The sequence below is a fragment of the Ursus americanus genome, chromosome 7 (assembly GCF_024610735.1).
Source record: "Ursus americanus isolate L20-20 chromosome 7, mUrsAme1.1.p, whole genome shotgun sequence".
Lineage (NCBI taxonomy): Eukaryota > Metazoa > Chordata > Mammalia > Carnivora > Ursidae > Ursus > Ursus americanus.
The window spans coordinates 64,955,199-64,976,698 of record NC_142133.1 but is presented as its reverse complement, the minus strand read 5'-3'; the positions used below and the strand labels follow the sequence as shown (position 1 = coordinate 64,976,698).

The following is a 21,500-nucleotide window of genomic DNA, read 5'->3' as shown; positions in this document are numbered from 1 at the left end:
GGTATAATTTTTTCATCCATTTATTTCCAATCAATGTATGTCTTTATATTGAAAGTTTGGGGGCACCTGCTGGCTCAGTCAGAAGAGCATTTGACTCTTGATCTTGAGTTCAAGCCCCACATTAGGTAATAGAGATTACTTAAATAAATAAAACTTAAAAAAAAAGAAAAGAAAAGAAAGTGTCCCTCTTGTAGGCACAACATACAGTTAGTTCACCCTTGAACAACACGGGTTAGAGATGCTGACCCCAACACAGTTGAAAATCCGCATATAACTTCCGACTTCCCCAAAACTTAGCTACTAATAGCCTACTGTTGGCTGGAACACATTTTGTTTGTTACATATATTATATACTACAGTGTTCTTACAATAAAGTAAGCTACAGGAAAGAAAATATTAAAATTGCCAGGAAAAGACATTTATAATACTGTACTGTATTTATCGAAAAAAATCCATGTATAAGTGGACCCATATAGTTCAGACCTGTGTTGTTCAAGGGTCAACTGTACTAGAGTATTGCTTTTTTATTCACCCTTAAACAGTCTCAGATTTTTTAACTGTAGTGTTGAGACCATAAACATTTAAATTAATTATTGATATGGTTGGATTTAGGTCTGCCATTTTATTTTGGGTTCTCGTACCTTATTTTTTGTTGCTTTATATCTTATTTTGGATTATTTGAATATTTGGTGTCCTATTTTAGTTTATTGATTTTTGAATCTCTCTCTCTTTCTTCCTCTTTTTTCTTATTTTTCTCTTTCTTTCTTTTTTGTGTAGTGGTTGCTCTAGAAAGTACAATATACATACTTATTGTTCCGTAGGTTACTTAGAGTTAATTTCCTACTACTTTAAATGTAGAAGCTTCACAACCCTGTAGAGTCCTTAACCCCCTGCCTGCTGACCGTTAAGGTATAGCTGTCATATGTATTACATCTACATATATTGAAAACCTTACCAGATAATGTTAAAATTTTGTTGTTGTTGTCGTCTTTGTTAATATATTTACCCAGCTATTTACCCTTTCTTTTGCTCTTTCTTCATTCCTAAAAACCCAGATTTCTCTCTGGTATCATATCTGGAATAATTTCCATTAGTGTTTTTCATAGAGCAGGTCTGCTGTCAACAAGTTTTTTTTTTTTTAATTTTTTTATCTGAAGCAGTATGTTTAAAGGATATTTTCACTGAGTATAGAATTTTAGATTGACAAATCTTTTGTCTCAGGATTTTAAAGATGTTACACTTCTTACACTGTCTTCTGTTCTCCTTGGGTTCTGTTGAGAATTCTGTGATCATTCAAACTGTTGCTCTCTATATGTAACATGTCTTTTTTTTCTAGCTGCTTTCTAGATTTTTCTCTTTTAATATTCGGTTTTGAGTGTTTTCAGTAAGATGTGTCTAGGTGTGTTTTTCTTTGAGTTTATCCTATAGAGTATTTGTTGAGCTCCTAGAATCTGTAGATTTATGTCTCATTAAATTTGGGCGATTTTCATTACTTTTTTCAAATGTATTTTTTGTGTCACAGTCTCTTTTTCCTTTCCTTCTGGCATTAAGTCTACACTTAAGTGAGACCTTTTGATATTGACCCACAAATTGTTGGTGCTCTGTTGACTGTTTTTCAGTCTTTTTTCTTTGTTCTTCAGATTGGATAATTTCTGTCTTCCAGTTCACAGACTCTTTTTCTTTGTCATCTCCATTCTATTATTGAGCTGATTCTGTTATTATTTCAGATATTGTATTTTTCAGTTCTAAAATTTCAGTTCTTTTTTATGGTTTCTTTTTTTCTGCTGAGAATTCCTACCTTTTCCTTCACTTCAAGTGTGTTTTCCTTTATTTCATGGAGCATAGTTATAATAGCTGCTTTTTAAAAAATATTTTATTTATTTATTTGTCAGAGACAGAGAGAGCACAAGCGGGGGGTGGGGGGAGGCAGGCAGAGGGAGAAGCAAGCTCCCTGCTGAGCAAGGAGCCCGATGTGGAACTCAATACTAGGACCCTGGGATCAGAGCTGAGCCAAACGCAGACACTTAACCAACTGAGCCACCCAGGTGTCCCTATAATAACTGCTTTAAATCTTTGATAGTTCTAACATCTGGATCATCTTGGGGTTGACATTTGCTCATTATCTGTTCCTTTTGGGATAATGTGCATTTTCCTGGTTCTTTGTGCATTGCATAACTTTGGAATTTATTCCCAAGATTATAAATGTTATTTGTATAGACCTTGGGTCTTTTTAGAATCTTCTGGGGGATCATTGCTGTTTTTATTTTAGCAAGTAACCTGTTTACTGTTCAGACCATAAGTTCTGTCTTGCCTTCTGAGGGCATTGGTTCAATCTTAGTTCCATTCTTTGAGTCTTTGTTATGATGGTTTAGGTCTGTCTTGAATAGTTCAGGGGTTTGTCAGGGACTTTTTCAGGTCTTTCTTTCTTTTTTTTTTTTTTTTTTTAAGATTTTATTTATTTATTTGACAGAGAGGGAGAGAGCCATCAAGAGAGGGAACACAAGCAGGGGGAGTGGGAGAGGAAGAAGCAGGCTGCCAGCAGAGGAGCCTGATGCAGGGCTCGATCCCAGAATGCCAGGATCATGCCCTGGGCCGAAGGCAGACGCCTAACAACTAAGTCACCCAGGTGCCCCAGGTGTTTCAAGTCTTGTTTCATTTCTCCAAGCTTTTGATACATTGGTTTGGATCTGTCTTTTACTACAGCTCAGGGGTTAGTCTGAGACTTCTGCAGTGTGTTCAAATCTTATTTTATATCTGGAAGCCCTTGCTAAGCTAGTTTGGGTATGCTCTACACATATGTAGTTCAGATTAAGCTGCGATTTGTGTGGATTCATTCACAGAATTATGAGATCACATTCTTTGCCTGTCTCCTCTTCATGGTTTCCTCACACAGTTTAGTCTGTAGAGACCCTTTTCCTGGCTTCTCTGGCCAGAAAGAGTTTCTTTTGGAATTTAGGCTGCCCATGCTACTCTGCAAATGGGGTCCACCCTTACTGCATTGCCACATGTGAGGGAAAACAAACAAAATGGGGAAACACACCCCATGTGAGTCACTTCTCCTAGTTTTGACTCCTCCACAATCCACCTGCTTTGTTTACTTTTTAGAGTCCAGGATTTTTAATTATGATCAGCAGGAGGGATGGGCTGTAGTGGCCTTATGCACCATGGCAGGATCAGGACTTTGCTGTACTAAATTTGTAATTTTGGATCTCATGTGCAGAAAATGGAAAATCATTCTTCCCTGTTCATAGCATACTGACATCATCAGTCCCTGTTGTTTTTTGTTTTCCCTGTTTCCATTTCCTTTCCTTTCCAGAGACAACCATGTTAGCAAGTTTGATATTTGTCTTTAAATATTTATGAATCCTTGTAAAATAGCTAGTGTTGTTTACATGTATATTTGTTTTTAATTTACCAAATTGACATTAAGTCTTGCTCTGTTTCTTTTTTCTTTTAAAGATTTATTTATTTATTTTTGGGGAGAGAGAGAGTGCACGCACGAGTGTGCATGTGCACTCAGAGGAGGGGCAGAGGGAGAGAGAATCTCAAGCAGACACAGCACTGAGCACATAGCCTGATGCAGGGCTTGATCTCACAGCCCTGAGATCATGACCTGAGCGCCAAACCCAGGCACCCCTGTTTCTTTTTTCATTCAGCAGTATATTTTTTGGTTATGTTCATGTCTCTATGTGTAAAAATGATTTATCGCTTCCAGTAAATACACAGTATTCCATAGTAGGCCTATATCATATTTTACTTATATATTTTCTTAAGAATGGTCACCTGTGTTACTTCCATCTCCTTTTTACCACAAACCTCTGTATGATTCTTATCAGCTCTACCGCTAAAGTGTTATCTTAAATCTGCCAACTTATCTCTACTACAAAACCTTAGTTTAAGTCCTTATCATCTCTTTTTTTTTTTTTAAAGATTTTATTTATTTATGTGACAGAGAGACAGTCAGCGAGAGAGGGAACACAGCAGGGGGAGTGAGAGAGGAAGAAGCAGGCTCCCAGCAGAGGAGCCTGATGTGGGGCTCGATCCCGGAACACCGGGATCACGCCCTGAGCCGAAGGCAGACGCCTTAACGACTGAGCTACCCAGGCGCCCCCAAGTCCTTATCATCTCTTATCCATACTGTTACAATAAGCTGCTAAGCCTTCTCCCTTTATTCACTCTTCCTCCATGGGTCATCTTCTATTTGGCAGATATATATATATAACCAAAAACCTAACACAGGCCTCGCACAGATCTTCAGATGGAAAAGGGATGTCTCGAGGTCCTCGGGCCACGCTTTGAGAACTGCTCCTCCTCTGCGCATTCTGAACGACCTAGAAGATATTTTGTAGTTACTGAGTAATGTTGTTAAGTGCATACTGACTGGTCTTAGATTGGGGAATTTGGATCCAGCTGTATACCAGACTTCTCTGGGCAGCTTACCTCAGACAAGGTAGCACCCTTCCTTTAACTATGGAAGCTAAGAATCATGTTGCCTAAGTAAGACAGGACAGCCCTGACACCAGGTTTAGGGAGGAGGCTAAGGGAGAGGGAAGATGGATCAGACGAGAGCCATACAAACTGTTCTTTTCCTTCTTTGTTCTCAGGGATACTATTTAGTTACTGTCCCTCTGTCAGAGAAATAGGGAGGCCTGGTCATACCTGGTTACTGATCCAGGGGATCTTCTAAAGGATCATAGAACACTCTGTTACTTTGACTACTTTCTTTTCTTTGATCAGTCGAGGAAAGAATGCCTGCTTGGGCTGCAGAGTGATCGTTAATGTGGACTGCTTTCTCTTATTACAATGAAGTATAATGATAATTTTATATGTTGCATTTGATCAGCCATTGCAGTTGTTAGGTTACAGTCTCAATTCTGTTTTTATTATCAGGCTTCTTAGTTTTCGTATAGGTAAGCAACTTGTCTTCTTATGATATAAAATGATTAATGGGAACTTTACTCCAGATCCTCCTTTGTGGTATATATATTTGTGTCATATTAATAGCAGGACCCAGTGCTCCATAAAGGATAATAGTTTCCAGTACACTATCCCTCACGATGACTCCTTAAGCGGCTCATCGTCTGCCTCTTCATGTGAGCCAGTGAGTGATTTTCCACCGTCCTTCCGAAAATCTACATACTGGATGAAGATGAGAAGGGTCAAGCCAGCGGCTGCTTCCCGTGTTGAAGGTATCGGTATCTCTGTCTTATTTCAAAGGCAGAGCACTTTCTAGGTAGCTGTTGAAAATGACTCTTAAGTATTAAGTCTCACATATGTGGATCTCACATTTGTGTTAGGCCCACCACATATTATTCAACTTGGTGAACTGCTCTTCTATTTTAGAGTGAAATTCTGCTGATCTCACTCCTCTAGGTTAGACTGGTGTCAGACTTCTCTCTTCACATGATTTGAACTTCTTTCCCATTGTTCCAGTTTGATCCTCTGTTGAAGTTTAGGGGCTGGTGGAAGGGTGATTCTGGGTGTAATTGTCTTGGTGGGCATCGTCTCAAGGGTCCTTAGTAGCCCTTTATCTGGGACAATTCTTCTACTTCAGTGTTAGCCTTGAATCAAGATCAAAGAAAGCACATTGCCTGAAGGCTCTTATTACTCATAGGGAACAATTGATCACTTGGGTGGAGAACAGTAAAGAGGGAAAAGGGGAGGTTGAGTGAGTTAGTGAAGTTTTACCAACTTCCCTAAAAATGTCAGAGCACTTCTGTGCGGCCCTTGCTCACTGATGGTCTTTCTCTGTGATGGTGTTGTGAATGATGTTTTGAAGGCAGGTGGAGATGTTCACCTGTAAGCTGTACTGAGGGTTTTGTTGGTTTGTTTTTGTATGGTGTTTCAGGGTCAGGTGGACTATCAACCAAAGGAAAAAGGAAACCCAGGCAGGAAGAAGATGAAGACTATCGAGAATTTCCTCAGAAGAAGCATAAGCTTTATGGTAAGGGAGTAACTTTGCTCATTCTCTTTCCTTGGGCGCCTGGGCTTTATTCTTTGGAGGTACAAGAGAGCCCTTAGGTTTTGGCCCTTGAAGCACTGTTGAGCCCTTTCATTTTTGGCATGGAGTGGCTTCCATCCTGCCTGACTTTACCCATTTTTTCTGTTACAACTTAAGGGAGTCGGTTGAGGGAGTGGGGCACAGGGTGCTGAGAAGAGGAGGGAAGAGATTTTGGTAGTAGAGAGGGGATAGCAAAATTGACATGTTGGGCTTCAAGTTTCTGTCTTGCGTCAGGGAGGAAGCAACGGCCTAAAACTCAACCTAATCCCAAATCCCAGGCTCGTCGTATTCGGAAGGACCCACCAGCTTATGCAGCAGGTATGTTTTCTGTTGGAAACTTTGGGGTATCTATTTCTCACACCCAGTTTTTCGTTGTTGTTGGTGGCGGTTAAGGAGTGATATAGCAAAGAGTTTCTTTAAGGAGGCTATTAATAAGGGCATGGGTTTGGAGGCCAGTCAGACCCTTGTTGAAGTTTTGGCTCTTAATTGGTTTTCTGGCCTGCCGCCATCTAGTTAACTTCTGCAAGCTTTGGTTTCCTTGTCTCTAAGTAGGGATAAGTCAGAATTTTCATGGAGATTAAATGGGATAAAAACATTTCACAAAGTCTCAGGCACACAGGAAACACTCAGCAAACTGGCTTTTATATATCTTAGTATCCCATTGTTATATGCTGCTATGAAATTGTTGGCCATTGTCGCTTATACCTCAGTAAAGCTAGCAAAAAAATGTTGCCCAGTTCTGTAAGCCACTTGGGTTTTTATCATGGGAAATTGAGTAGGTGTTTCAGAAATTCCTCACTGACTGAAAAAAATTATTCCTAGAAATAATTTCTAGAAATTATATGCAGCAAGAGTCTTTTCCCCAGGAAGGGAACAACCTATTTTTATGATACTTTTAGTGAGTTTCAGGATTGTTCTTTTTGTTTCTAGAGAATTCTGCAGATTATGAGATGTTCCTTTTTCTCCTTTGTAGGCAGTTTGGAGGAACAGTGGTACTTAGAAATCGTGGATAAAGGCAGTGTCTCCTGTCCTACCTGCCAGGCAGTGGGAAGAAAGACCATAGAGGGCTTAAAGAAACACATGGAGACCTGCAAACAGGTTAGAGGTTTTGTGGCATTTTGTGACAGTTATGGTCTTTTCCCATACCTTAGACATCTATTGCTGTGTCGGGTGTGTTGATGACCGTCGTGTTGTAAGGAAAACAGAGGCTTTTGAGCCTGACAGTCTTGGGTTTGAACCTTCACTCAGCCACTTACTGGTTGTGGCTTTTTACGTGTAGACCTCGGTTTTCTCACTTATAAGAGAGAGAAAATAATTTTGTGTAGTCCCTGCGAGGATAAGAAAGAAATAATACATGCTAAGTGCCCATTCCATTACTTGGCAAATAATTGGCACTTAGTAAATTGGCACCTCTTCCTTGTCTGTCTAGGAGGAGACCGAGAAAGTCAGGAGTCAGATAACTAAGCTTCATGGGCATAGTAATTCTTACTACTTTAAAAATGAGTTGCTTTTACTTCTTTGTTCTTGAGGACATGACACTGAGGTGTGGGATTTTGAGACTGATTGACTGTTGAGTTTGGGAAATAAAGGAGATACAGTCGAGAGCATCTGAGTAGGACTTTTTAACATTGAATTTCTCTGTTGAACAGCCTGGCACTGAGCAGTGTTTCTTCCTCGTAGGAAATGTTTACTTGTCATCATTGTGGGAAACAGCTCCGTTCACTGGCAGGGATGAAGTATCACGTCATGGCAAATCATAACAGCTTGGTAAGAGTGTCTTCTTCCTGTGCAAGCCTGCGTGGTGTTTGCGTGTCTTACATAGATGAGTGTGGAATAACCCAGTGGAGGTGATTAAGGCTCTGGGGCTTGATAGGTGTGCAACAACACCCTTTGGATAGAAAAGTTCTGCACAATGAAACCTTTGTGGTGGGTATTTGTGTGTTTAGGTTAGCCCCAAAGGTTCGTCTCCTGGAAGATAGAGGCTCTGAACTCTTATTTGCATCGCATTTGCTTCCTTGTCTGTCTAGGAGGAGACGGAGAAAGTCAGGAGTCAGATAACTAAGCTTCATGGGCATCGGCTTAGGTGCTAGTCCAGTCCTTGATTCTCCTATGATATAATTTTTTTTCTGTATCTGTCTTTTCCATGAATCATCTGCTTGTCTGCTTCTCTTGCTTTCTAGCCCATTTTGAAGGCTGGAGATGAAATAGACGAGCCAAGTGAGAGAGAACGGCTCCGAACAGTGCTAAAGAGACTGGGAAAGCTCAGGTGCATGCGTGAGGTAAGAGCCCAGGGACAGCATCTCCTTCGGCCTGGAGTCTTGAGTCACTGTCTTTCTGTTACTTTCTTCCATTTCTCCTCCTCCTTTCTTGTAGACCTGGTTCTGTGTCACCTTGCAGCATAAGAGTGGCTCCTGCTTTTCCAGGTGTTTTGAATTCATTAATAGTTCCTTATTTTTCTTTCTCATCTCTGCAGACTTATTTTTCTCCCCTTTTCCTTTGTTCCAAGGGGTTCCTTTACCACCCTTCTTTAGTGATGACAAGGCTCCTAGCAATCGCCCTGTGAGGAGCTCTGGCATTGCTGGGTGTTTGCTACCGGGGCGGAGTGGAGTCCCAGACCAGAGAGGTAGATTTGCGACCGAGGAGACGCCCAGTGCTAGTTTGCCGAATGCTGACTAAACTGACTGAATATCACTCTTGGTGGTAGACAGGACAGCCGTTAGGGCAGGGAAGAAGGGACAAGGAAGGGTCATGCTAATGGGAAGTGTTGGAGAGGGTCTGGCGATGTCAGAGGATCTATTTCTATGATGTGGTGGTTGAGTCTTTTGTGGCTGTTTAGAAATTGAGAGATCATGTCAAAAGATGTAAGATTATAGTTCAGGCCTCTCTCCTGTGTTCAGAGTTGCTCTAGTAGCTTCACCAGCATCATGGGATATCTGTACCATGTCAGAAAATGTGGCAAAGGGGCTGCAGAGCTGGAGGAGATGACCCTGAAATGTCACCACTGTGGAAAGCCATATAAATCGAAGGCTGGACTTGCGTATCACCTGAGGTCAGAGCATGGGCCTGTGAGTACTGATTACTTTCCAGACCCTGTTGGGGATTTCTTTTGTGGTGACTACTTACCCTTACATCTTCCCATACATCCTTGGTTCCTCATTTGTATCCCCTTTTGATCTTTGAATGCTTTTGTTTTCTCTTGTTTTTCCTTGGTTCTCTTTTTTCTGCCTTTTGAACATAATTAGGTTAGAGAAATCAAAGTTCAACGTATAATCTGTGCAGAAGTAAACTCATTATTATATTTTTAAAGCTTAAGGCATTCCCCCGTAGCTAGGAATTTTGTGGAAATCTCTGTCCAGCTGGTTCTTCCATCCCAGTTTTTTTGTCTTGACGTTTTTTCCCCTGATTTCTAGGCTTGCCCCACCTCATGTTTTTTTTTTAGAGTTAAGTTTCAAGGTATAATTTACATATGGTAATTAATATTCACCCTTTTTAGTGTAAAGTTATAAGTGTTTTGACAAATACATACAGTCGTGTAGTCACCACCACATTCAAGATACAAAGGATTTGACCACTGATCTGTTTTCTGTCCCTATAGTTTTGCTTTTTTCAGAATATCATATAAATGGAGTCATACAGTATGTAGCGTTTTGAGTCTGGCTTCTTTCACAGCGTAATACATTTGAGATTCATCCATGTGTTGCATGTATCATTAATTTATTTCTTTTTATTTCTGTCTAGGATTCCATTGTATGGATGTTTCACAGTTTCTTTATCCATTCACCAGTTGAAGAACATTTGGGTTGTTTCCATTTTTTGGCAATTATGAATAAAGCTTCTATAAACATTCACATAAAAGGCTTTTGTGTGAAAATAAATTTTGATTTCTCTTGGGTAAATACTTAGCAGTGGGATTGCTAGGTCATATGATGAATGTATGTTTAACTTTATAAGAAATTTTTCTTTATATAAGAAAGTTTTTATAAGAAGTTTTAACTTTATAAGAACTGTTTTTCAAAGTGGCTGTGCCATTTTGCATTGTCACTGGCAAAATGAGAATTCCAGTTTTTTTGTGTCATTGTTAGGACTTGTTATTGTCATTGTCATTTTTTCTTAATCCATTCTATTAGGTATGCAGTGGTATTTCCCTGCAGTTTAAATTTGCATTTCCCTAATGACTAATGACATTAACCATCCTTTCATGTGCTTATTGGCAATGTGGGTCTTCAGTGAAGTGTCCTCTTTAGTGAAGTGGCCATTGAAATCCTTTATTTTATTATTGGGGTTTCACTGTCTTACTATTAGGTTTTGAAAATATTCTCAGCTTTTTATGTATTTTGGACAAAAGTCCTTTATCAAATACATGTTTTGTAAATATTTTCTCCCAGCCTTAGCTAGTCTTTTCATTTTTGGGTAGTGTTTTTCAAAGAGTAGAGTTCTTAACTTTGATAAAGTTCAATTTATCTTTTTTTCCTTCTATGGATAATGCTTTTGTTGTGTCTAAGATACGTTTACCCAACCCAAGGTACAATTTTCTGTTCCTGCCATAAAAATTAGTGGCCTAAACAACACAACTGTATTCTCTCAGTGTATTAGGCCGGAAGTCCAGGTGTAGCATGGCTCAGCTGGCTCCCCTGTGTAGAACCTCACTAGGCATCAGAGTGTCAATAGGGCTCTTCCTTTCTGGAGGCTCAAGGGGAGAATCTGTTTTGAGGCTCATTAAAATTAAGAATTGAGTTCCATGCAGTTGTAGGACCTCATTTCCTTGCTTGCTGTAGGCCAGGAATTGTTCTCAGCTTCTGAAGGCCATCTGCATTCCCTGACTCATGGTTCCCTTCATCTTCAAGTCAGCAGATGTATTGAGTCTTTCTCATGCTGAATCTCTCCTCCCTTTCCTTCTGGCACACCTCTCTTACTTAAAGTCAACTGATTTGGACTTTAAAAATTAGATCTACAAAGTACCTTCACATCAGCATGTAGATTGTGTTTGGTTGAATAGCTGATGACTATAGCCTAGCCAGGGTGGCACATCAGAAAACCATCATACCCAGGATTACAGAAATTTCCTCCCTTGGTTTCTTCTAGAAGTTTTATACTTACATGGTTTATATTTGATTCACCTTCAGTTAATTTTTGTATGTAGTATGAGGTATGAGATATCCGTGGAGGTTCATGTCTGCACATGGCTGTGTCTTGACCTTTAACCATTTTCACTTATTAAAACAACAGATTTTATCCTAAGAAGTTGTTTTTTTTTTTTTTTAACCAACAAAATATGCATTAAGGTGGTGGAGCTTTACACTAATGGTTAGCAAGCTAGTAAATAGCTTTTGATACTTAGAGCAGGAGGGATCGCCTTTAATCATTGGCTCTGATGGAAGCCACTTCTCAGGCCTATGTTTTGCTATGTCTCATTCTTGCAGATCTCATTCTTTCCAGAGTCAGGACAGCCAGAGTGCTTAAAAGAGATGAGCCTGGAGCCAAAGAGTGGGGGTCGAGTTCAGAGGCGTTCTGCCAAGATAGCTGTATACCACCTGCAAGAGCTGGCTTCTGCTGAGCTGGCCAAGGAATGGCCCAAGAGGAAGGTGCTTCAGGATTTGGTACCTGATGATCGGAAGGTAAAGTAGAAACCTAAAGTATTCATTTAGAACCGTGTCTGATACTGTGCTTACTACATATGGAAAAGTAAATGCACTTGAATACATGATAAATGATATTTTGCTTCTTTATTCTTAGAGATAAAACATGTCTGATCCAGCTTCAGTGTTTGGATTCATGTGGGTCCTAGAGAGACAGTCTGTTTCAGAATTTCCTTAAGGAACCCTCTTAATTTTGGACTACTTCCAGAGAGAACCGGAATTCCCAGATTAGTTTTTTGCCTAGTCGTTGCCCAGTCTGTTTCCACTTTGTTAGTTCATATGTAGTAATTTATATTTAGTTTAGATAAATGTTTTCAGTTTGTTTTTCTAGCCACAGAACTCCTCCCTACCCCTTCTGTTTTCCAAACGAAAGCTTGTATAAAACACCAGTATGTAAAATAACTGAAAATGGAGTCGCTTTGAATAACTAGAAGTAGTGAGCCCAAAGCCTTGTCTACTTGGCCTTCTCCTTGATACTTTTATCATTCCCTCCATGGTCCCAAGTGTACTTCTGCGGGGTACAGAACCCAGCTTGGAAGCCTTTGGTTTAGAATAGATCATAAACCAGAGGAACGTTATTTGGCCAAGAGGAGACAAAGGGTATATGACTTATGGGAGTAGTCATGGGAAGGGTTTGGGAGGATATACAGTAAGGATTAAGTTTACAGCTAAGGACCTATTACTGTCCATGGTATGGACAAGAATAGGTTAGATTTGGCTTAGGGCTTTGACTCATGTGAGAGGAATGTCGTATGTTATAAGAAAATGGGTCAAATCTAGAAGTTGATACCTCTTATTTGGCCTAAAAATCAGTCCTTGCTGTTTTCTTCCTGCCACAGGCTAAAGTATATGGTTATCTAAATTCGGTTTAAATGTGAATTTTGTACAGTGATAAGTATATATTGTAATATTGTAGTCCAGCTGCTTTCACTGTGCATGGTCTGTGGTAGGGAATTTGACGTAAATATTTGTTAGCTCATTGATAAGTTCTGATAGACTTATCTAGCAGATACTTTCCCCAAATCATCTCTTTGTATTTTGACATTGTGTAGGCTAAGGGACTTATTATTTTGTTTTTAAAACTCAAAATTTAGGGGTGGGGCGCCTGGGTGGCTCATTTGGTTAAGCATCTGCCTTCGGCTCAGGTTATGATCTCCGGGTCCCGGGATTGAGCCCCACATTGGGCTCCCTGTTCAGCAGGGAGTCTGCTTCTCTCTCTCTCTCTCCCCCTCTGCCCCTCTCCACTGCTGGTTTTTCTCTCTCTCTCTCTCTCAAATAAATAAATAAAAATCTTAAAAAAAAATTTAGGGGCGCCTGGGTGACTCGGTTAAATGTCTGACTCTTGATTTTAGCTCAGATCATGATCTCAGGGTTGTGAGATCGAGCCCTGCTTTGTGTCCTTACTGGGCATGGAGCCTGCTTAAGAGTCTCTCCCTCTCCTTGTGCCCCTCCTTAAAATAAAAATTTAATTTGAGTAGATTATACATTCTTGTCATTCAAAAGTCAAAATGCTGATAAACATTGAGATGTCTCACTCTCTTCCTATCCTTGTTTTATCCTGTCTCTGTGGTTAACCATTCTTACTGGTTTCTTGTGTGTCCTTCCGGTGTTTCTTTTTCTTTTCTTTTCTTTTTTTTTTTTTTTTTAAGATTTTATTTATTTATTTGACAGAGAGAGAGAGACCGAGAGAGTGAGTGCATAAGCAGGGGACAGCAGAGAGAGCTGCAGAAGGAGAGGGAGAAACAGGCTTCTCAGCAGGGAGCCCAATGTGGAGCTCTATCCCAGGACCCTGGAATCATGACCTGAGCTGAAGGCAGATGCTTAACCGACTGAGCCACCCAGGCACCCCCTTCCAGTGTTTATTGATGCAAATACAAACAATATTGTCTAGGAAAAACTCCTGTGTTTTCCTTTCCTCTCACACTACTACACACTTAACAAACGTCTGACACCAGGTATGTGAGTTTTTCCCCACACAGACCAATTTTCTAACACTACCTGGGTGTCCTACAAATAATTCAGTTCTGACACTATCTACGTGGAGTTGGTGTCAGATCCTGTAAGTTAAGGGCTCAGTCCCACAGGACTGCTCCGATTTCAGATGCCAGTTACAAGTCTCAGGTTGTCACCTGTACTTCTGACTGATTTGGCTCTAAATCGGGGTTCCCATAACCCCGTCCTTGGTTTCGATAATTTGCTAGAATGGCTCACAGAACTCAGGAAAGCATGTTTACTGGTTTGTTATAAAGGATTTAATAAAACCTACAGATGAACAATCAGATGAAGAAATACACAGAGTGAGGTCTGGAAGAGTCCCAAGCATCGGAGCTCCTGTCCCTGCTGAGTTGGGGGTACATCACCCCCTTGGCACATATATAGGCTTATCAATCCAGAAGCTCTCTGAACCCCATAATTTTGGGATTTTTAGGGAGGCTTCATCACATAGGGATGATAGATTAACTCCGTTTCTAGCTCCTTTTCCTCTCCAGAGAATGGGGAATGGATCTGAAAGTTCCAAGCTTCAAATCACAGCTTGGTCTTTTGGTGCCTAGCCCCGACCCAAGAGCCCACCAAGAATTGCCTCATTTGAACAAAAGATATACCTCTCACCCAGGAAGTTCCAATGAATTATGAGCTCTGTGTCAAATACTGGTATTACTCAGGAACTTAGGATTTTTAGAAGCTCTCTTTCAGGAACCAAGGTCAAAGACTAAGTACTAACGGGAACTGAGGGCAGAGACCAATATATATTTTTTATTATTTCACAAATGTATATTCTTTTTTGAAAAACCTTTTTATTTGGAAATAATTTTAGACTGCAGAGCCATTGCAAAATTAGTACAGAGTTCCCAAATACTCTTTACCTGGCTTCCTCTGATGCCAATATCTTACATAACCAATAACATAGTATTCCATCATAAGACACCATCAGGATCTCACATCTAATTCTCTTTACTGTGTCTCCTTAGTCTCCTCTCAGCTGTTAAAATTCTCCTGGCTTTTTTTTTTTTTTTTTTAAAGATTTTATTTATTTATTTGACAGAGAGCGAGAGATAGGCAGCCAGAGAGGGAACACAAGCAGGGGGAGTGGGAGAGGAAGACGCAGGCTCCCAGTGGAGAAGCCTGATGCGGGGCTCAATCCCATAACGCCGGGATCATGCCCTGAGCCGAAGGCAGACGCTTAACGACTGAGCCACCCAGGCGCCCCCCCCCCTTTTTTTTTTGTCCTTTGTGCTCTTGACACTTTTGAAGAGGATGGGCTGGTAATTTTGTAGAATATCCCTAGTAAGGATTTGTCTAGTCTTTTCTCGAGATTCAATTAAGCGTTCTATGTTTTTGTCACGAATACCACTGACGCAGTGCTGGCCCTTCTCGGTGCACCATATCAGGAAGTACATGATATTGATGTGTCTTTTTACTGATGACAACTTTGATCTCTTGATGAGGGTGTGTTGTCCAGTTTTCTCCAAGGCAAAATTACGGTTTTCCCCCTTGTAATTAGTGAATATCTTGTGGGGGAATTGACGCTGTGCAACTATCTTTATCTCATCATACTTCTGCCCACTTAACGTAGCATCCATCACTGCGACAATTATGATTATGGTCGTTTGCCTAATGATGGTTCGTGTTTCCGTTATTTCTTCCACAGTTATTAATTGCAATTCTTCTGTGAGAAAGATACGTCCTTTTCTTCTGTTAATCTGTTTATATCAGTATGGACTCATGGATATTTTATTGTAGCATTATAGTACAATGCTATAATTGTTGTTCATTTTACGGCTCAAATTGTCCCAGAGTTGGCCATCCAGAGCTCTTCCAAGTGGACCCGTGTCTTTTTGACATGCCTCTGTCTTTTTTTTTGAGTACTTTTTTACTTTTTGACACCATGAGGTGCTATAGGGTCATCTCATATATTCCCTGCCCTAGTCCTGGAATCAACCATTTCTCCAAGGAATCCTGATTTCTTTTATTGGAGAATATATTTAAAAACCAAGATTTGAATGCCCAGTGTACTCATTCCTGCTGGGGTGTCATTGCTTCTGGACCCTCTTGGTGGATAGAGCTAGGATATATGTATGTATATGTATATGTGTACATATATACGTATATGTATGTGTGTGTGTGTGTATATACACACACATCCATGGGTGCATATGTATATGCATATACATATATATATGTATATTCATGGGTGCATACAGATATATACACATATGTATATTCATGGGTGCATACAGATACTCTGTGTTCATTTCTTTTTTTTTTTTTTTAAAGATTTCATTTATCCATTCGAGAGAGAAAGTGAGCTTGTGGAGGGGGGGTGAGGGGAGGAGCAGAGGGAGAGGGACAAGCAGACTGTGCTGAGTGGAGAGCCCAACGTGGGCTTTGATCCCAGGACCCTGAGATCATGACCTGAGCTGAAAAGAGTCAGATGTTTAGGGGAGCCTGGGTGGCTCAGTCGTTAAGTGTCAGCCTTTGGCTTAGGACATGATCCCAGCGTGCTGGGATCGAGCCGCACATTGGGCTCCCTGCTCAGCAGGAAGCCTGCTTCTCCCTCTCCCACTCCCCCTGCTTGTGTTCGCTTTCTTGCTGTCTCTCTCTCTGTCAAATGAATAAATAAAATCTTAAAAAAAAAAAAAAGAGTTGGACGTGTAACTGACTGCGCCACCCAGGCTCCCTCTCGCTTGTGTTCATTTCTCTGTCTATCTGTATACATTTTTAAGGCCATGATACCCTCAATTCCAATCCAACACTACAAGTTTCATTCTTGCCTTCCTATGTGCATATTCGTAACTCCTTTCTCCAACAGTGAGGGACCTGATTCTCATTGTGTACAATATATTTATTTGCTTAGTCCTAGTATAGCATAGTTGGACAGTTGTTAACCCCTACCCCTGTAAAAACAGATTTACTACCTGGAGAACAGCATTTGTTATAGTTCTTTTCATCTTTGGCTTTATACTATATAATCAAAGTACTATTTTACAGTTACTTATATTATCCCCCCTTCGTTAGGTTTCTCATTTGTAATCATTAGGTTCATATGTTACTCTTAATACATTTTAGGTTCCCCCTACATCCTATTTCATTGAAACTAGTCCTTTATCTTTGGGGTATGTAAAACATTACCATAGTTCTAAAAGTCAGACCTGTATAAAAGGTCTTCTTAGAGAAGGGCTACTGCCCTCTTCTCAGCTGTCCTGTTCCTAGTACCCTTTTATTTCCATCCTATTCCCACCCTGCTCCCTGCAAAGATAACCACACTCAGTTTCTGGTTTATCCTTCCTATAGTTTTATGGGAAGGATGACCAGATAATGCATATTTTCTTATATTCTTTTCTTTTTTACATAGGTAATTTTTTGTCATTTGCTTTATTTCATTTAAAAGTATATCCTGCAAATCATTCCATATGTGTTCATTGAGATTATTTTCACTTCTTTTTTTATAGCTGCATAAATATGATAGTTTATCAGATGAATAGTTTGTGTAATATTGTGCTCTCACTATAAAAGGATTTTAAATGGACCCATATACACGAGCTGCGGAGGAGAGGAGGTGCTTATAAATAAAGCCAGCTCTGTGCTCTGGTTCCTTTTATAGATTTGCCAGAATTTCTTTGGAGTGCCTTCCTTACTTCCCCTTACCTCTATGGGTTTTGGTTCTGTTTTTCTGTCTCAGTATCTGTTTCAGATACTTACATTTTTCAAGCAGGAGGATTGTTTACTCACTGGAAATATAGGTTTTACCGGTGGTGGACTTTGTAAGAACTGTCTCTCCAGGTACTAGCTGTCTCTTTTCTGGAAACTACGGTTGCGGTTGTAAGAAGAGACTAGTGTCAAAGCACATGAAGGCAAGTGTGAGGGATAGTTAATTCTGCTTGGGCGGTAGAAGGAAAGATCATGTGTTCCATCCCCAGAGTTCTCTCACATCTTTGTTTCAGGTTGAACCTCAGTGTTTTTGTTTGAATTTTTAAAATACCAAAAATTGGGGCCGGGGCACCTGGGTGGCTCAGTCGTTAAGCATCTGCCTTCTGCTAACGTCGTGATCCCAGGGAGCCTGCTTCTCCCTCTCCCTCTGTCTCTCCCCCTGCTTGTGCTCTCTCTTGCTTTCTCTGTCGCTCTCTCTGTCTCCCTCTCAAATGAATAAGTAAAATCGTAAAAACAAAACAAAAATTAACATGACACCTTTGAAGAAAAAGGAGAAATGCAGAGGAGCAGGGAAAAACATTAAAACTACTCCAAATTCCACCACCCAGAAATGACTGCTGTTAACATATTCACTTATAGCCTTCTAGTCTTTTCCCCATCTACATATGTTTCTGTTGAATGTATTATATATGTGTGTGTATATGTGTACCCTGTAAGTATATGTATATTAAGTATATTTTATATATAGTACATATTCGTAGCCCTGTCTTTTTTGGAAAAAATGTCTTAACTGTATACATGCTCTGTCACTAGCTTTTTCAAACTATAAATGAAGTGCTATATCTGAAAGTCTCCTGCCCTCTGTTAAAAATCAAACGATCCTAAGATTAAACAATAGACAATTACACTTACCAGTTTCAGGTAAATTTGTATTTAAAGGTCTTACATACTACAATTTTTGCCAAGTATGCTTGTCGAACTCCAGAATTACCTAACCTGAATAGTTGGGTGTGAAACTTTTGGGGAATTTTGGTTGGAAGTTGGATTCCTCCAATAAAGTGTTTCTTGTCTTGTAGTTAAAATATACTCGCCCTGGGCTACCTACCTTCAGCCAGGAAGTCCTACACAAATGGAAGTCAGATATCAAGAAATATCATCGCATTCAGTGCCCTAACCAGGTGGTTCTTTCTCATTCATTTATTCAGTAAATGTTTATCAAACTGCTGTTTCAGTTACTTATTCCGTCATGACAAAGTACCTGAACCTCAGTGGCTTAAAACATCAATGATTTTATTTGTTCAGAATTCTGTAAATCAGTAATTCTGCCAGGGGTCAGAGAACATTCTCCTGTTGTACGTGGCCTCAGCTAGGATCACTCGTGGGTTTTATTTAGCTGCAGGCTCAGATGGGACCTGAATGTCCAGCCTGGCTTCTGTGCAGCTGATTCAGCTGGGAGCTCAGCCGTCCACACGGCCTCTCTCCATCAGGGTGTAGTGAGTTACCAGCAGGGTCCATGGCAACCGACTTCTGAGTGTCCCAAGAACATGAAGATGTAAGCTGCAGATCTCTTAAGGCCTAGCTTCAGAATTTGTTCAGCATCATTTCCATGGCATTCTATTGGTCAAAGGAATCACAGGGTTCACTCAGTTTCAAAGGGAGGGTAAGTGGACTCCACTTCTCACCGGGAAGCCATCTTTAATCTACCACAGCTGTATATGCAGTACTTGGGGAAGGAGCAGATGATACATAAGAAATAGGAGACACATTTGTACTGGAAAAGGCAGATTAAAAAAAAAAAATCTAACTCTGCAATTTGCTGTTTCTCTAAGTGCCAGAGAAAAAGTACCAGGGAAGAGAATATCTTAAGCTTTTCTAAACAGCTTGTTCACCTTTTTTTTTTTTTTTTTAAACCTTTCCTTGGTTTTCTTTTTTTGCTTTTATGGCTTGTGTGTGAAATCTTTTGCTGTTTGGTGTGCAATGCGGTTTATTGGGCTGCTTCCTTCAACTGTAGGGCTGGTAAACGGCCAGATGGCTAAGAGAAGGATGCGGTTTGGTACAGTCTTCATGTTATTTCTTCTTCTCTTTTTCAGGGTTGTGAGGCTGTCTACAGTAGTGTATCAGGCCTTAAAGCTCACCTGGGCTCTTGTACCTTGGTTTGTAACTTTCCGAACAATTTATCTTAACATGACCTCTAAAACAGTCTGATGGAAGAGAATTCAGTTTAGGTGAACAGCTAGTTGTCCTGTTTGCTGTTACCTTCAGAGGCTGGTTTAGTTTTTTATGTCCTAAGGATTCTTGGTCTGTTACTGGATGTGATGCCAGGTTATGTCCAAGATACAGAAAAAGCCAACATAGCCTTAAATCCTATCAATTAAAGAATTTGGAGAACAATTTTATTAATTCTGAGTCTCTACCAAGGATTTAACTTCTTTCACCTGAACCTCTCCTGCCTTGGGCCTGCCCTGTCTTATTGGGCCTTAAACTTTCTAGAATCAATTTACATGTGCTTATCTGGATTGATGAAGACCCTCTAATCCCATGTGAATTATACTGGCCTCGGGATGAGAAGTAGGCTCTATCCGTGGGTGTCAGGCAGACAGCTGTTCACCTCACTGAATCTTTTCTGTGTTGACCCAGGTGCCCTACAACCCACAGCTATGGGGACTGCTGCCACTTTTCAATTCCATTCAGAAATATCTTTCACACAAAATGAGCACCACGGATACTCAGAGCTTCAGGAGGGGAGAGAAGTCTCAGTTCAAGGCAGCATGGGAGTGTAGGCATCCAAACCAGACCTGTCCAGGAATGCTAGGGAGTTTGTCGTCATGATCTTAGTGTCTGAGTCCTTCAACTAGGTATTATGGATGATACTTCTCTAATTTTGGATATCGAAGGCACTCTTTGGAGCAGCGGATTATAGTGGGAAGAATTATCTACATTGGTGCCTCTGGTGAACTTCAGGAGTTTGATCATTTGGGAAGAGGAACCAAGAGAACCTGGAAGTGAAGTGACAGAAACAAGGGAAGATAGAACAGTGTGACGTGTTCTATAATATAAGGAGAACTTCAGGTTGTGTTAAGCGAGTGGGGGTATTATGTATAGAATTATATTAGGATAGATTTATAGGGGTGATAGCCTGCCTGATCTGGTTTTCCTAAATATATTGCTGTTTTGGATTTTCTTCCTTCTTACCTTTGCTGAAGTAAAATCCCCTTTTTTCATCTCTAACGATCCCCACACATGACCCAGGTATGTATTCCTGAATTTACCAATAATTCCCTTTTCTTTCTCTCTTGAAAACAGGGAAACTTTGTGGCTGGAAAATACAAGTGTCTTCTGTGTCAAAAAGAATTTGTGTCAGAGAGTGGTGTCAAGTATCATATCAACTCTGTCCATGCTGAGGTGAGGTCCCTACTTTCCCACCATGTTTTTGTAATCCTCTGGAACGCATACATATGCCCTAAGACAGGTGGATTTTGTGCGTTTTTATGGGCTAGGACTGTCAAGGAAAGTAACTTGGAAGTGGTTACCAGAGATGGAGTTAAAATACTTTGTAAAATTAGATGCATAATTATATTTTTCTGTGAAAGCATTTGAGCTCACTGTAAGTGTGAACATCCCCGAGCCCTTCTGATTCTTTTAAAAATCCAGTTAAATCAGGCACTTGGGCACCAGGCTGAGTGTACACCTTTGGAATTCTTGTATAGCCATCTCTATCCTTCTCTTTTCTCCTATTCTAATGTCTTTGAGCAACCTGTTTTTAATGTTTCAAATACTGCAAAGAAGCAACTATAAAGGACATTAGCGAGACAACTGGAGAAATTGGTATACTGACTCTGTTAAGTAATAGTAATGAGTCAATGTTCATGCCCCTGTTCTTAGGCAGATCTGTGCCGAAGTTTTTAGGGATGAAATAAGTCCGCAGATAACTTGCGGATGGTTCAGCAAAAGGACGAAAAGAAGGAAGACAGGGAAGAGAAGTTGACCATAGTAAATCTAGGGTTCATTAAACTCTTGTCACTTTTCTTAAGGTTTGTAAATTTTCAGAATTAAAGAATTCTGTATGAAAGTGCTTTAAGGAAAGTCAAGAGTTTTCTCATAGGACAAGTTTTTAGTAATACCAGCGAACAGAGAAATTGTTTCCTGTATAATTAAATACCTGTATTGCAAAAGCTAAAGGAGTAGAGTGTGCATTCTCTTGGAATATCTTACTG

The 21,500-nt window shown here is 40.2% G+C and overlaps 1 protein-coding gene across 6 annotated transcripts in view; it reads left to right on the top strand.

Annotated features, from left to right (window-relative positions):
- ZNF512 (zinc finger protein 512) overlaps positions 1-21,500 on the top strand; it is a 30,832-nt gene that overhangs the window by 5,119 nt on the left and 4,213 nt on the right. The window contains exons 3-13 of one of the 6 annotated variants that reach the window (XM_045809178.2): positions 5,008-5,189; positions 5,849-5,944; positions 6,236-6,319; positions 6,975-7,099; positions 7,682-7,768; positions 8,182-8,280; positions 8,899-9,066; positions 11,422-11,616; positions 18,363-18,464; positions 19,377-19,439; positions 20,590-20,688. In XM_045809178.2, the coding sequence (XP_045665134.1) occupies positions 5,008-5,189; positions 5,849-5,944; positions 6,236-6,319; positions 6,975-7,099; positions 7,682-7,768; positions 8,182-8,280; positions 8,899-9,066; positions 11,422-11,616; positions 18,363-18,464; positions 19,377-19,439; positions 20,590-20,688 (1,300 nt within the window). Of the gene's footprint in view, positions 1-5,004; positions 5,190-5,848; positions 5,945-6,235; positions 6,320-6,974; positions 7,100-7,681; positions 7,769-8,181; positions 8,281-8,898; positions 9,067-11,421; positions 11,617-18,362; positions 18,465-19,376; positions 19,440-20,589; positions 20,689-21,500 lie in introns of all 6 variants that reach the window. The other 5 variants (XM_045809177.2, XM_087863760.1, XM_087863759.1 and 2 more) reach the window with 5 other exon arrangements.